Here is a 15763-nt window from a genome sequence, read left to right as displayed (position 1 = left end):
TGCCTTCTCTCATCACGCTGCCGCCACATTTGAGCTTCAGCCCTGTCTTCAGCCCGCCACTTACTCTCTTCAGCCTGCCACTTACTCTCTTCAGCCCGCCACCTCTCCTCCCGGTCATTTTGTGCTTTCCTGCACTCTGACATTATTTGCCTCCACGCATTCGTCTGTGCTCTGTCAGTGTGGGAGGACAGCATGAGCTCGGAGAACATTTCATCTCGAGTGCGTTTTTTTTTCTTTCTAATCTTCACTAGCCTCTGGGAAGGAGAAGATCCTGTGATCATTGAAACACATGCAGCTGGTGGAGAAAAAAAAAGGGACAGCGGTATTTAAAAAGACACATTTTATAAAACAGTGGCTACACTCTTTCAGGGTAAACCTTGCTGTTAACATTACATACATAGCACATGTGCTTTCGTTACGAGGTCGCATTTTGCCTCCCCCCACCGCGTGGCTACCCCCTCAACCCTCCCCCCTCCCTGTGGCTAACAGCGGGGAACATTTCTGTTTAGCCACAGGCAAACAGCCCAGCAGGAATGGGCTCCTCTGAGTGTCCCCTGAAGAAAAGCACTCTATTTCAACCAGGTGACCATGAATTATATCTCACTCTCCTGAGGATAACACAGAGAGATAAAGAACGGATGTTGTTTGAACGCCAGCAAACATACACTGCAATGCTTTGTTGTACAATGATTCCTGAGTACGTGTTACTGGCCTGGAGTGGTAAAGTGTCCTACCATGAAGGACGCAATAAGGCTGCCCTCCCCAGAAACCTTTTGCAAAGGCTTTGGGAGTATATCCAGGAGAGCCGCGAATGCCAGGGCAAAGTAATCCTTTCACTTGCTTGCTTTTAAACCATGTATAGTATTTTAAAAGGTACACTCACCGGAAGTCCCTTCTCTGCCTGCTGGGTCCAGGAGGCAGCCTTGGGTGGGTTTGGGGGGTACTGGCTCCAGGTCCAGGGTGAGAAACAGTTCCTGGCTGTCGGGAAAACCGGTTTCTCCGCTTGCTTGCTGTGAGCTATCTACAACCTCATCATCATCATCATCTTCTTCGTCCCCAAAACCTGCTTCCGTATTGCCTCCATCTCCATTGAAGGAGTCAAACAACACGGCTGGGGTAGTGGTGGCTGAACCCCCTAAAATGGCATGCAGCTCATCATAGAAGCGGCATGTTTGCGGCTCTGACCCGGAGCGGCCGTTCGCCTCTCTGGTTTTCTGGTAGGCTTGCCTCAGCTCCTTCAGTTTCACGCGGCACTGCTTCGGGTCCCTGTTATGGCCTCTGTCCTTCATGCCCTGGGAGATTTTGACAAAGGTTTTGGCATTTCGAAAACTGGAACGGAGTTCTGATAGCACGGATTCCTCTCCCCATACAGCGATCAGATCCCGTACCTCCCGTTCGGTCCATGCTGGAGCTCTTTTGCGATTCTGGGACTCCATCATGGTCACCTCTGCTGATGAGCTCTGCATGGTCACCTGCAACTTGCCACGCTGGCCAAACAGGAAATGAGATTCAAAAGTTCGCGGTTCTTTTCCTGTCTACCTGGCCAGTGCATCTGAGTTGAGAGTGCTGTCCAGAGCGGTCAAAATGAGCACTCTGGGATAGCTCCCGGAGGCCAATACCGTCGAATTGTGTCCACAGTACCCCAAATTCGAGCCGGCAAGGCCGATTTAAGCACTAATCCACTTGTCAGGGGTGGAGTAAGGAAATCGATTTTAAGAGCCCTTTAAGTCGAAATAAAGGGCTTCATCGTGTGGACGGGTGCAGGTTTACATCGATTTAATGCTGCTAAATTCGACCTAAAGTCCTAGTGTAGACCAGAGCAAAGACAGCTGTTGGCTTGTATGGCTTTACAAGCATTCTTGGGCTCTGCTGCTATACCTGCCCATTCCATCATGACAGCCATAGTGATGAGATGAGCATCATGGCTACACCTATTCAGACTCCCTAAGGAAGCACAAACTACTGTTGAAGACCTACCATTTGAGGGCATAGTCTATGTATCTCACAGAGACACCCTTCACAAACTCCTATCCTTGCCTATCAAAATAAAGGACTCGCTACTCTGATGGCCACAACCCAAAAATATCTGTGCCGGGGACCCTTTCCTTCAACCAGTATTGTCTCTGATACTAACAACCAACACCTCCCTAACTGATTCGGGAGCACACCTTCAGATCCATACCGTGCAGGACAGGTAGTCCTTAGTAGAATCCACCCTACACGTCAGCCTACTAGAGTTATGAGCTGTGTGCAATGGCTGCTGGCATTTTCTACCATTGATCAGACATTGCACTATAAGAGTTATGACAGATAATATCACCAGTATGTTCTACATCAATAGGCAAGACGGAGTGAGAATTCACTTTCTATGCTCAGAAGCACTGAAATTATGGAACGGGTGTATCCAGCACAACATCAGCATTTCAGCCACATACCTACCTGGACACCAGAACACTGCAGCAGATTTATCGAGCAGGAGATTCTCCCAAGACCACAAGTGGTAGCTAGATACGCAAACCCTACACCACATATTCAGCTGCTGGGGATTGCTATCTACAAATCTATGCCACACCAGAGAATGCCAAATGTCTTCAGTTCTGCTCAAGAGCAGGCCTAGGTCTCAGATCCCTGGAAGATGTGTTTCTCCTCACATGGGATGCTCTGCTACTGTACGCCTCCCCTCCCCCACCCTTTTCTCTCTTGTTCAGAGTGCTTCATAAGATGCAAGAGGACTGAGCCTGAGTCGTCGTCATAGCTCCAGCATGGCCACAACAGATTTGGCATACTTACCTCCTTCACATGACAGTGTGTCCTCCTCTCACAGGTGCAGGTCAAATCCTCCATCCCAATCCACAGCTCCTCCATCTGAAAGCATGAATCTTCCATGTTTTTGGGATTCAGAGGTGACCTGTTCAGAGGCAGTAAAAGACATCCTCCTGAATAGCAGATGTGATACAACTTGCTGCATTTCTCTCCAAAATGGACCTGGTTCCGATCCTGGTGCACCACCAATCACATCACAGTAATGAATGCTCCTTTACCGCTCATCCTAGACTATATTTTACATCGTAAAAGATCAGGGTTATCCACCAGTTCCATCTGTGTACACTTGGCCACCATCACAACATTCCACTCCAATATAGCCTGCCACTCCATTTTCACCCACCCACTCATGAAGAGATTCCTAAAAAGTCTCCAAAACCTTCACCCTCACATACGAGATCCCACCCCAGCTTGGAACCCTGGCCTCACCTTGCGCTGTCTCACCAGATCACTGTTCGAGCCCATGGCAACATACTCTTATATTCATCTGTCCCTGAAAACAGCATTTCTTTTCACCATCACCTCTGCCTGATAGGTAGGAGAAATTGGTGCTCTCGTGGCATACCACCACCACCACCCCCCGCCTCCCCAGTTTTTCATAAAGACAAGGTCACATTATGTCCACATCCAAAATTCTTAGCCAAAGTACTGTCTTCTTTCCAGCAGGGAAGGCACCTATCTGCCTTCCCTGCTGCTTCCCAAAAACCACATAGCAACCAGCAGAAAGCGGTTACACATATTGGACGTCAGGCAAGCATTAGCCTTTTACCTGGACAGAAATTGTAAATCTTTATGAAATTGCCACACTTATTCTTCTCAACAGCCAAAAGATCAAAAGGCACAATCATTTCCAAACAACACCTTTCCAAGTGGATCTCACAATGTATACACTTTTTCTACCAACTACACAATCGACAACCTCCTCCTGGAACTTGAGCACATTCAACACACTCTCTATCCACCTCGATTGCCTTTCTCAACAATCTTCCAATTACTAACATTTGCAAAGTGACCTCCTGGGCCTCCACAGATACTTTTAGCCAACACTCTATAAATACCCATGGCGCAACATCAGATGCCCTACTAGGATACACTGTCCTATCATCTGCATTAAATGCTGTTCCAAAGCCTCAGTCTTCCAACTAAGGGCACTGCTATATAGTCACCTACAGTGGAGCACCCATAGAGAAATCACTCAAAGAAGAAGAGAGAGTTACTCACCCTGTGCCATAACTGAGGTTCTTCGAGCTGTGTGTCCCTGTTGGGGCTCCACTGCCTGCCCTCCCCTCTGCTTCGGAACTGAAAGATAAGCTCTGCAGTAGAGAAGTAATGCAGGGAAGGGGGGCTTTGGACCACACAGCGCCATATATGCCTGTCTCTCACGGCGCAAGACAGGGAGGAGTGCATCTATGGGCCAATGGGCACTGCTACCAAAGATGTCCCATCCCAAGTGCAGGGGGCACTGCCGCACCTACAGTGGTGTACTCCTAGGGATGCACATCTTGAAGAACCTCCGCTACTGCACAGGGTGAGTAATCCTCTCTTCAGCTACTTCATTCCCCCATTCTTGGGGTTCCCCCACCCCCAAACTCCCTACACACACAGTATGGCTGCCCCACCCCTTCTGAAACATCCTTAACATTTCATACACCTTTGGTCAGACGACACTCCCAGTAACAGCAACAGCCACTTAGGAGCAACATAGCAAAAGGGCTACTAGCGAGCATCATACTGAAAGCTTTTTATTTAATAAACTGTGGTTACACAGAGAATGTAGTGGCCTGAAGAGAAATGCAAATGACCTGAAGAAATTGTAATTATATAAGACTCAAACAGAAATAGTGTATTGCTTTATGGGATTCACTTAGTCAGAGTAAATTAGATGTCTTTGTAGAAAATGTGAGACCAAACTTGACGTAAGTGACTCTTTCATTGATTACAGAGTCTGAGTCCAACAGGAATATTTGTATGGCCTTTTTCAAATCCCAGTAGAAATAAGTTTTCCTGTGCATTGTTTGCAGTGCAAACACTGCAGTATTTTACTATTAAGAGTGGTTCTCAAACTGTGGTCCAGGCAGCCCACAGAGAGCTGACAAGTCATAAGTTGCTGACCCCTTCCCTTTGTTCCAGCTGCATCTACTGTTGGAGAACCTGGATGTCTGTTAAATCATCTGGAAGAGAGGAGGGTGAGCTAGCCTATCTGCCTCCACTAGGAGCTTCTGCTACACAGGTGGAGAGGATATAGGAAACGCTTTCAGGGGCCAGAGCCACCAGTAGGATTGGAACCAGGTGTCACCAATGGAACTGCTGCTCCTATTGACAGAGGAGGGTGGAGAGAAGGGAATCAGGTGGCAGCATGTTCAGGGAAGCAGAAGAGTAATAGGCAGCATGTGAAGAAGGGAGGAGGACTAAGTGATGTAGGTAAGCATGGGCAGGGGGATGATGATGACTAAGAGTGGAGAAAGATAAGCAAGGGGAGAGACTGGACCAGATGGGAGGGGGAGAAGAAGTGAAGAGCAAATGTAGACATTGTAAAGACAAATCACTTATCACATTAAGCAGCTAAAAATATGGATGTACAGCCCTTTCCTAATAATATTTTTTCATGTTAGTTGCCATAGGGATAGAATGAATAGTGAAGTTCATAGGCGGGCATCCACAAGACAATCTCTTTCTTAAGATGCAGACCACGCTATGAAAAATTTGAGAACCCATGTACTACTACTGTAAAAGGACCCATTATTTTCTAGTCACTTATACTATGTTTGTATTTCTTCCCCCAAAGACAATGAAAGGTAAAAACACAAAGTATTGATTTAATAATCTTTCAGTTTTAATCCTCTCTGGTTTTATTTGTAACATATAAGGAAATTTTTTTTTTAATATTACATTATATACATGTTAAACTGACAGGCCTTTTTAACCCTCTTCTCTGCTGCATGTAAATGACCATCCCATCTTTTCCCAAAAGTTGTACATTTCAAGAAGGTGCTTATGTGTTAAAAAGCCTACATCCCCTCTATCTATTACATCAAACATGGTTGTAATGAAACATTAATACTTATATGTTGTTATGGGAAATAAAGGATATTTTAGCTAGCTGTTTGCCACGGCTTTCTTTATACTCTGCTGCCACTTAGTTAAAATGAAATTTGTCGTTGTTGGAATCTTCATTTTGAATTTTAGTTTGAAAAATATCTGCTCTACATATATAGTAATTTTCTTAAGGATAGTTATTTGCAAATATTATATACATGGATCAGCTGAAATGTTGCCACCTCTTGCATGAAATGCTGCACTGCAGCACATTAGGAATGTATGCAACTGAAATTTAGCATGGGGAATTAAAGTAGACAGAATATAATTACTCAGATTGGAATTTGACCAAGGTTAGACCAATTTTAATGTTTTGTGTCTCACTCAGTAGAGTGCACTTACACCAGCAGAGTATTCCTGAGAACCATGACAGTGCATTGGACCAGTACTGTTGGAAAGAGAAAAATACTGTCTATTGAACTACTAATACTGTTTGTTTAGTGGTTTTGCTTCAATCCCAATAAGGATGCATCTCCATGACCCAATGTATGAAACGAAAGAAAATTCCGTGGTGCTTGTTTAAAACACTTTCATTTTGATACCAAAGCAAACTGAAAAGCATTTGTGATTGTATGGAAATGTGAGAGCAGAAGGGCTGTTTCTGAGGACATAAATACTTTTTCTTTCCTATTCACTTTTACATTGATTACTATTAATGTTTATCCTATATAAAATACCTTGTAATTATAAACATAAAAATATAATGCATGCAATACGTATGTACTTGATGTATGAAAGTCAAAAAGAGACAAAACAACAGAATATAAATATATGAGGAAACACTGAGCAATCAGGATAAACTCACATTAAAAATATAGCATATATGATCTAAGGCTTCAGAAGTGACATTTGTATACAAAAACTAAATATTTGATGTGTACCAGAACCCTTACCTTAAGCATATTTCTTGTAACTAAAATATATTATAATGAAGATGTAAACTTGTGAAAAATAAAATGTCAGTAGTTTCAATTTGCAAATTTTGGTGAGCTGCACATTTTAACATGGTAAATAACTATCAAAAATTGAATTTTGTATGATAAATTTCATAAGTATCTTAGAAGTTTGAATAGTGACAAAAACATCTCAAATTCTTATCTTTCAATCTGTAAAATATGTGAAGGAAAAAGAAGGTGGATTCCAATAGGCTGATTAAAGGTAGACCATTCCTGATGCTGCATGGAATTAAATATACTAATCAGATTCTGTGCTTAAGGGACAGAAATAGAAATCAAAAGAAGTGGAGCAGGCCAACACACTGAACAATTCTGTCTCTTCTCTTATCTTTACTTTTAATGTAACTAATTGTATTGACCCAGACTTTCCAGAAAAGATGGACAGTTGATAAAGTATTTACCCAGGTGAGTTGTTTGTTGTTTTTCCTATTTTATTTTAGCCACCTATGGTGTCCTTTTCCTTCAGTAATTGGAAAGATACATGTCTATAGTTATGCTATTATTGCTGACCTGCACTGAGAGTACAGAAAGGGATAAGTGCAAAGGGAAAAATTGTTTTAATTTGTTAGCCTGTTTAGCTCCAACAAGATACCCAGCATGTCCTTTATCTTAGAAAAGAAAATTACTCATGAAGCGTCTGTGTTAACACATGGGGAATGTGAACAGCTAAGAAAAATGGCTCATATGACAGTAAATGCTTCTATAAACATCTTTTTGTTTTAAAATAACTGGCCTAAATGTCTGAAATGAACTTTGTAGTTATATAATTATTGTAACTCATAGTCACATCTTCTGTATTTTTATAGAATATAGAAATTCTATAGTAATTCTACACAATAAGAAAAAAAGTTCAATTTAGGGAATCTGAATTATATTTGAGTGTGTAATTTAATATTGTGATTTAAATGTGAATGAAGGTTTGCTAAATAGCATCAGATATTTTGAGTAGATTTTTTTTCTCGTGTTAAATCTGATATTTTATATATGAGACTTATATACAATATACTAATATACAAATATTTTACATAGCAGAAGGCATAACAAGCTAAAGTCTGTCTGCCCAGTTATTTATATTGCCCTCACCTGTAATACTATCTGAGCATTTTTGTGAAGGAAGTATATCTGTAGAGGATAGAATTCAAGGAGCAAGGGGTAGTGACTGTGTGGACTGATACAGGGAGAATGAAGAGGTGTGATGCTTAACCAGCAGTGCCTCTTGCACTGCAGAGTTGATTACTAGTTTACCAACTCAGCAATATAGGACAGTAAGTTAACTAAAACTGGTTATATATTTTCTTGTCAACTCTTCTCTCTACAAAAGTTTTTTTTTCTCCTGCTGATAATAGCTCACCTTAACTGATCACTCTCGTTATAGTGGGTATGGCAACACTCATTTTTTCATGCTCTCTGTGTGTGTTTATATATGTATCGTCCTACTGTATTTTCCACTGCATGCATCCAGTGAAGTGGGTTTTAGCCCATGAAAGCTTATGCTCAAATAAATTTGTTAGTCTCTAAGGTGCCTGTTCTTTTTTCAGAGGAAGTGTTTCCCTACTCCTGTATAAGAAGACAAGCACTTTACCATCAATCCTAATAAAAACAATTTTGCCAAGAAACAGGTGTTTTCTCAACATATCTGGACAGAACTAAAAGTCAATTCAGGCAGGCCTATTAAATATTAAACACCACTCCATTCTATCACCATCGTCACCCCCCTCACTCACCTTTGAATCCTGTCACATACAGACACACTACAGAGAGTGACCCCAGAAGTTTACCTCAGTGCTGCTCCATGGGCAGAAGGTGCTGTACAATGTAACTGAGCTGCTCTGGTTTACGGAATGAGAGCCTGGAGGATGTTGCGGGCGCTATGGTGCCACAAGCTACCAGGATGGAGTTTTAACTGTTGTATTTCATCTAAAATTGTTTGGTCTTTTTTTTCTTTTTTACTTAGCATCATAATGTTATTTTTATGTGTTCAATTGTCACAGTAATCTCTGCTAAATGACAACCTGACTCTCATCCAAAGAAAATTGTAACTGACAGTGTGCAAACATTGCACAGTCTTTTCTGTGGGACTTGTGAAGTGTAAGTGTAATCAGGAAAGATTTAAGATTAACAATATGCATGTTATGGTTGAAGGAAAAATAAAATGGACACTTGCTAAGTGCCAGGTTACAATAGACTCCGATGGTTTGGAAGTCAAATAGAGAGCAGCTTTTAGTGAGTAACCAACTGAACCAAATAAACCAGATGTAAAACAAACCCGACAATCCTTTACCCATAATATTAGTAACTACACTCAGGAGGCCACAATGTGTTTTGGATCTGTGGCCCATTTTGCAGAACAGCCTCACTGTCGTTGAAGCATTTGGGGTGTGCAAAGCCAGAGCTGGCTGACGCTATGGGTGCCCTATTTGTGACTGGCTGACCAGGCCAGTGTTACAGCAATCATATTCTCCTTATTGAAGTTGATGAAGATTTAGCCTGCAACTACTAATAATTTCACATCCTTCTGCCCTGCCAAATGTGTAGCTGAGGCAGGATCACCTGACCTGGCAGCTCTCTGGAATCATGCTTTATCATCAAGGACTATCTGTCAAGCAAAAATGAATATAAAAATTACTATAAAACACATGTGCAGTACCACAAATATCCTATGAGCTTTGACAAAGTCATTTGCATCAAAAGGAGCTAATTCTGCTCCCATTTAAGCCATTAGGAGTCTTTCTATTGACTTCATTGGGAGCAGGAAAGTGCCAAGAGTTCTGAGACAAAAAAGGCAAAAGACGGAAAAAAGAAATGCAGCGAAGAATTTATTAAACTGACAGAACTTTTACAAAAAAAAAATTGATTCAATATACTGGAGGGTGTAAGGCAAGGAACTTAACCTTTTTTTTTTTTAATTAAGCTGAGTGCAGAAGCCCTTTAAGTCGGTTACAAGGCATATAAATAGTAATGGTACTATGAACATGTGTCATTCTTCTGAACTAATGTTGGTCATTGGAAAATATTAGAAGCCCCCTCCCCGTTAAGTCAACAGGAGCCCTGTTTATGGAACGTTTGAAGGGTGAGTGGGGAGGGTCTTTATTGATTTCATTCTTTTGTACGATGCAGGGAGATGTATATTTACAAGTCAGCTTGGCCTAGTAGTAAAGGGGACTCAGGAGCGTATATATAGCTTTCACAACAGCAAATGACAGTTAGAAGTGACTTGGTCACATGATGAACAAATGAAAGCTGAAAGTAAGTTTTTTTCCTTTCTTGAAAGGGAAAAAAAGTCTTCCCTTTCCTTTCACCGCCCTTCAGTGACAGCCCAAGTATAATTTTAAATATAATTTTGCCTGTATTTAAACTACTTCTAGTTCTCAGTTAAAATAAAGTCCTCTTTGTCACATTTAAATAACTTCTGCTTTTAGCTCTTAATACAATGAAGGGGTTTGGCTCTGGGTGAAGGACTACATGAAAGCTACCGTCAATTTGGCACGACCAGCTTCCAAGCTGCCAATCTAAAGCTGTTTCACACTGTCAGTCTGATGTTAGATTGTTCCATTTTCATTTTGTTACAGCATTAGCCATGCTAAGTTCTAGTAATTTGTTTGGGGAACCTCTTGACAAACCCTATGTGCTGCATAAGTGATGTTATTAATTCTGTGAGTAGTATTCTTTCCTGCGATTCAGTTTGGTGTTGGGAGGCACCTTGTTTTGGATGAGATGGAAAACCAAGACCCAATATCTTTGGCTATTAAAAATCCCCTGGCATATTTCATATGGATAGAAGTGTTAATCATGGTGTGTTGGCCTGACCTCAGTTTGAGACTAATTCCCATACCTACACTTTCATTTGGATATGCTATTCTTGTTTATTGCCTGTTCTGAACCAGCACATAATGTTGTTGGATGCTTCAAATTGTTGAAGAGTTCTGCCTAAGTGGAGGCTGCATTTCTGTGGGCAAATTATTTTCATGTTTTGTGAAATGTTTCAGAATCTTGTTGAACAGAGGACTCACCCATTTGCCTTACCTCCCATTTCTTTTGTGGTGATGTTTATAGTACCAGTGAGTGTGCTAGGCACTCCACTGAAGATATTTTAAAGAAAGCCATGTCTCTTCTCTTCTCTTGAGAGCATACAGTATAAATGAAAACTTAGACAAGTGGGAATAAGGTGTAGAGTAGTAGAGGCAAGAGATAAGAAAAAAATTACTTAATTGAGGTCTACATGTCTTTGGCAGCGCATGTGTTTTTTCTTGTGTGTGTGAATTTGTGCGTTTAACATAAAAAAAATTCTTTTTGCAGGCCATCCTGCAGAAATGGGTATTTAGGAGTGATTTAAATGAGATGACAATGCTGGTTTGGTGAACTGATGTTGGAAGAAAGAAAAGGAGTACTTGTGGCACCTTAGAGACTAACCAATTTATTTGAACATAAGCTTTCATGAGCTACAGCTCACTTCATCGGATGCATCCAATGAAGTGAGCTGTAGCTCACGAAAGCTTATGCTCAAATAAATTGGTTAGTCTCTAAGGTGCCACAAGTACTCCTTTTCTTTTTGCGAATACAGACTAACACAGCTGTTACTCTGAAACCTGATGTTGGAAGGGCATTCCTAGAATAAGAGGCAGTGTGGAACAAGGCATATGAGAACATATGAAGGGTATCAAGAATATGAATCTCTCTGCCTACATAACTTGATGGAATGATTGGACCCTAATTAGAGTTAACTGTAAGGTTATTATTCTTAGTAGTAGAGTACAATCAATGTACTTGGCATTTTACAAGATGAAGAACAAGATCTGCTCTCTAACAGAAAGAGTTTAAATTTGAATACAGACAAGATTCAACAAAACAAAACTGGGTGTAGAGATCAACTGATTTTTGGGTGGGGAGAGCAACACAGGAAGTATTCAGGAACAATGTGTGATTTAAGAATGTCTTTGAAGAAGGAGGGAGAGAGGATACTTGGGAAACAAGCAGTGACAGACTGTTCCAAACGTAGTTGGCAACATGATACAAGGAGCAAAGACAAGTTGGAGAAGGAGATGAACACAACAGTAAGGAGAGAGAGGATATTGAGGAGCTTAAGGAGTGAGAGAGGTAATGCAAGGCAATGAGAACAGAACAGTAGGTAGGGATAAGTTTATGTAGGGCATTGAATGTGGAGGCAAGGATGTTGAATTTGAAGACAGGAAATGATTTAGGGCCTGGTAAGAGATTCATATGGGAGGGGAAGGAAGGACGAGAGGCAGGTTATTTTAGCAATGACATTTTGGTTAGCTAGGAGAACTAACTATTGTGCAATCACCAGCACTATATGTTTCTGGAATGTGAAACATTTTAGCTAAAGGATTGAATAGGACTGTTCAATGTAACATTGCTGTGTGTATTATGGCTACAGCTAGGCCATCTAAAACATACTATAATTAATTACAAAAAAAAATGTACACTACTTTGAAGCTAATTTTTATCCTGAAAGAATTTTAAAACATTTTACAAAGGTATTTTTCTTCACTGCTATAAAAAAATTAATACTGATTTATTGTTTCTTCTTTAGTTACATATTATTACACTATACTTTGTTCCTCCATATTTTTCTTTAATTTGCTATCTTTTTGCCCTTTCAAGCCAATGACCATTATTGTAATGTCACTTCCCTGCATGTTTTTAATATTTATTGCTATCTTGAAGAAGGTCAAGTTTTTAAAACATAATAAAATAGATTTAACTGTGTTCCACAGCCTAAAATTTTAATTCATACTACCAGTTAAACAAAAAAAAAAAAACTCTTACAGCAATTCACACCTACCAGAGAACAGTAGGATCTCAAGTATATATGTTGTTAAGACTGTTTCTTTGGTCTAAGAGAGTTAATACCAAGGCTTGTAAAAAGTAATGAAATGCATTGCCCCTTATTATAAACAGGAACTAGAATGGTGTTCACAACAAAGATATGGACAGAAGCTTTAATTAGCTTTATGGTTGTGGATAATCTTTCATGCATGTCTGTTAGTTAAGGAGATATAAATTTGAGTCACTTATTCTGAGCCAGCCAGAATGCTGCTGCTTATATCAGGACTAACCTTAGCACGTAGAGCTCTATGCCAGTACATCTCGGGCTCAATCCTGCAAACTGCTGAGCACCCTTAACTCCCATTTGAGTTGATGAGAGTTGTCAATGCTCAGCTTCTCACAAGAAGATCACAGCAATGCACAGAACTGAGTCCTAGTTAAGGATCTTGCAATCCTTATCCCTTCAAGTAATCTTTACTGCAATCAATGGGACTGCTCATGTGACTAAGGATTACAGGTGATAAGATTCCTAATTTTCATCAAAATTTACAAATCTAAGGTGTGGAACCAACCAAAAACAAGTAGGTACACTGGTACAGTGAAAGGAAAAAATAACATGTGAGAAGAAGCACAGTGAAAAAAGCTGTGAAGAAAAAGACACCCAGCAGTCACCTCAGCCATAAGACTTTTCCATATTCTCTTACCTGAATCAATGAACCTGACAGGAGAAAAAAAGAAGCATAAATAATATCAGGAGAAGTAGTAGAAATAGCAACATTATTGTTGCTCATTTATGTGCTTTTTAGGATTTACTTGCCAATTGTTTTCTGACCCTGGGGATCGAACAGAGACACCTCACAGAGTCCACAACTTTAATAATAACAACGCACAAATGTAAATTGATAAACAAGCATAGTCTTTATCACAAAGGGGTAACTGTAGCCAATCACCCTGACTGAATCACACATGATCCAGCTTTCCTTGTGAGGGAAAGAAGCCACCAACCAGTTTTAACCACCTGAGCCACCCAGACCAGGACCCTAGCCTTAGACTACAAGCCAAAATCTCTAGCTTCATCAAGAAGAAATTAGAGTTGCCATTAGGCCAAACCCTGGCAGTCTCTGCTGGTTGATACCACTAGTCATGATGAAGCTTGAAAAATAACTCTTAATAGAACCCAGTCACCAGAGTGCCTGTCTAGTGCACTATCCACTTGGCCACACTTCCTCCCCAGAACTGATATTTGTTGAATTAAGCTTGAATACACCCAGACAGTGACACTTCCTGTAGGGAAAGATTTGGAAAATTCTTCCAAAAAAAACCCACCAACCCTGAAAGGACCTCGCAAATGAAACTTCTACTTTGTCATGGAGCTGCACCCTGATGAATTGTGAGCAGCACTCTTTTTGGTTTGACACACCAGACTAGCCTTAACTTGAAATCTACTCTTCCGTTTAGCAAGTTTTATATCTGGAGAGGAGGTGCCTCTATATGTGTGCGCACAGCTTATATTCAACCTTTTTGTTTGTTTGAACTACAGAGCATCATTTCCTTGCCTGGTAAAATGTTCATTTAAAAAAAAGAGCACTCGTTAAGTAGCACATCAAACAAGTGATGTGGCTGAAATGCGCCATCAGAAAGCAATATATTCACTACACAGCCGCTTTCTCAAACTCAGCTTGCATCATAAAATATTGTATTCCAGTGCTAACGTCAATATTTGTCCTGACAATAAGCACCAACAGCCACATTGGCAATTTACAAGGCTATACTTAAATTATATAGGATTTTAATTGTTGATAAATGCATTTATTATATGTTATAGGGCACTGTTGATGTACACAACACTTTACAAAACACAAAGTATGTTTTGAGGGATACAGGAGAAGTATCTACGGGAAGATGGGCACTGCTTCTCACAGAGGTTTTTAATTTGTTGGTGGCTCAGTTGTTTGCTGTCTTATGTGACTATACAAGGTGGTCAGAGAGACAAGGTGGGTGAGGTAATAGCTTTTATTGGACTAACTTCTGTTAGTGAGAAAGAGAGACAAGCTTTGGAGCCACACAAAGCTCTTCTTCAGGTCTGGGAAAGGTATTGCTTCACAGCACAATGCAAGGTGTAGTTAGAACATATTCTAAAGGGTCATTCAAGGTAGAGTGGCCCGTTAACACCTCTGTAGTCATAGGACAAAAAGAGGGGGTTAGGGGGGTTACAGATTGTTGTAATAAGCCATAAATCCCAGTGTGTCTGTTCAGTCTATGATTTTTTAGTGACTAGCAGAGCTCACAGGCTCGTCTTTTGAAAGCGTTGTGCAGTTTTTCTTTAAGGATGAGTACTAATAGGTCAGATATGGAATGATTGCATTGTGAAAAGTATTCACCCGCAGGTGATAGGGTGTTTTTGTCTTTTATCATTTTCCTGTGTGAGTCCAAAAGGGCTACAACTACACTACGTATGCACAAGGTGATGTAAGTTGTTCTCTTGTTCCCTTGCGTGGACTACCCACATTGTGGGTAGCAGCCTCCTTGGGGTTGCTACACCCACTCCAATACAAAAGGACAAGGAGTGGATGGAGCTTTGGCTCAGGTCTCACATCTCCACTGTACCCCCAGCACAGATGAGGAAGTAAGCTGCACCAAGTATGATGCTGGTGAGAGTTATTTCTACCATACATCCTAAAGCAAGGGAGGAACCAGGTTTTGGATTGTGACCTTGCCTCTGAAAATCTCACTAGGCCCTACCTGCATCCTTAGCGTCTAAATAGATTTGAAAATCTGGCCCTGATTGACCAAGTGAAACAACTAGATGCTCAAGCTCCTATTTCCAATTCAGAATTCCGATCAGTGGGCTTATGGACTCAGAAAGAGAAGCCAAGTTAGAGAAAAGAAAGCAACCTTGCAGTTGAATAGGGAATAATTTTTATGATTCAATGGTTTTTTTTCCCCACCCAGGAGAGTAAAATCTGGATGTCCTCAGGTCTCAGAAATGAGCAGAAAGAGAAGAAAAAGCTGCAAGGGCAGAAAAAGCTCAGATCCCAGAGAATGTAAGTTCATGAAATGGTTAGTTTGAATGTATAGCACAATCTCTAGTCATTTTCCAG

The 15763-nt window shown here is 40.8% G+C and overlaps 1 protein-coding gene across 1 annotated transcript in view; it reads left to right on the top strand.

Annotated features, from left to right (window-relative positions):
- The first annotated feature begins 4858 nt into the window (after nt 1-4858).
- Nucleotides 4859-15763, top strand: part of LOC141988184 (uncharacterized) — a 65716-nt gene continuing 54811 nt past the window's right edge. Inside the window, exons 1-2 of the mRNA XM_074954017.1 lie at nt 4859-5244; nt 15615-15706. Coding sequence (XP_074810118.1) covers nt 15649-15706 — 58 coding nt within the window. The 5' untranslated portion in view covers nt 4859-5244; nt 15615-15648. The remainder of the gene's footprint in view (nt 5245-15614; nt 15707-15763) is intronic.

The sequence above is a fragment of the Natator depressus genome, chromosome 5 (genome assembly GCF_965152275.1).
Source record: "Natator depressus isolate rNatDep1 chromosome 5, rNatDep2.hap1, whole genome shotgun sequence".
In the NCBI taxonomy this organism is placed as follows: Eukaryota; Metazoa; Chordata; order Testudines; family Cheloniidae; genus Natator; species Natator depressus.
This window is presented reverse-complemented; position numbering and strand designations above follow the sequence as displayed.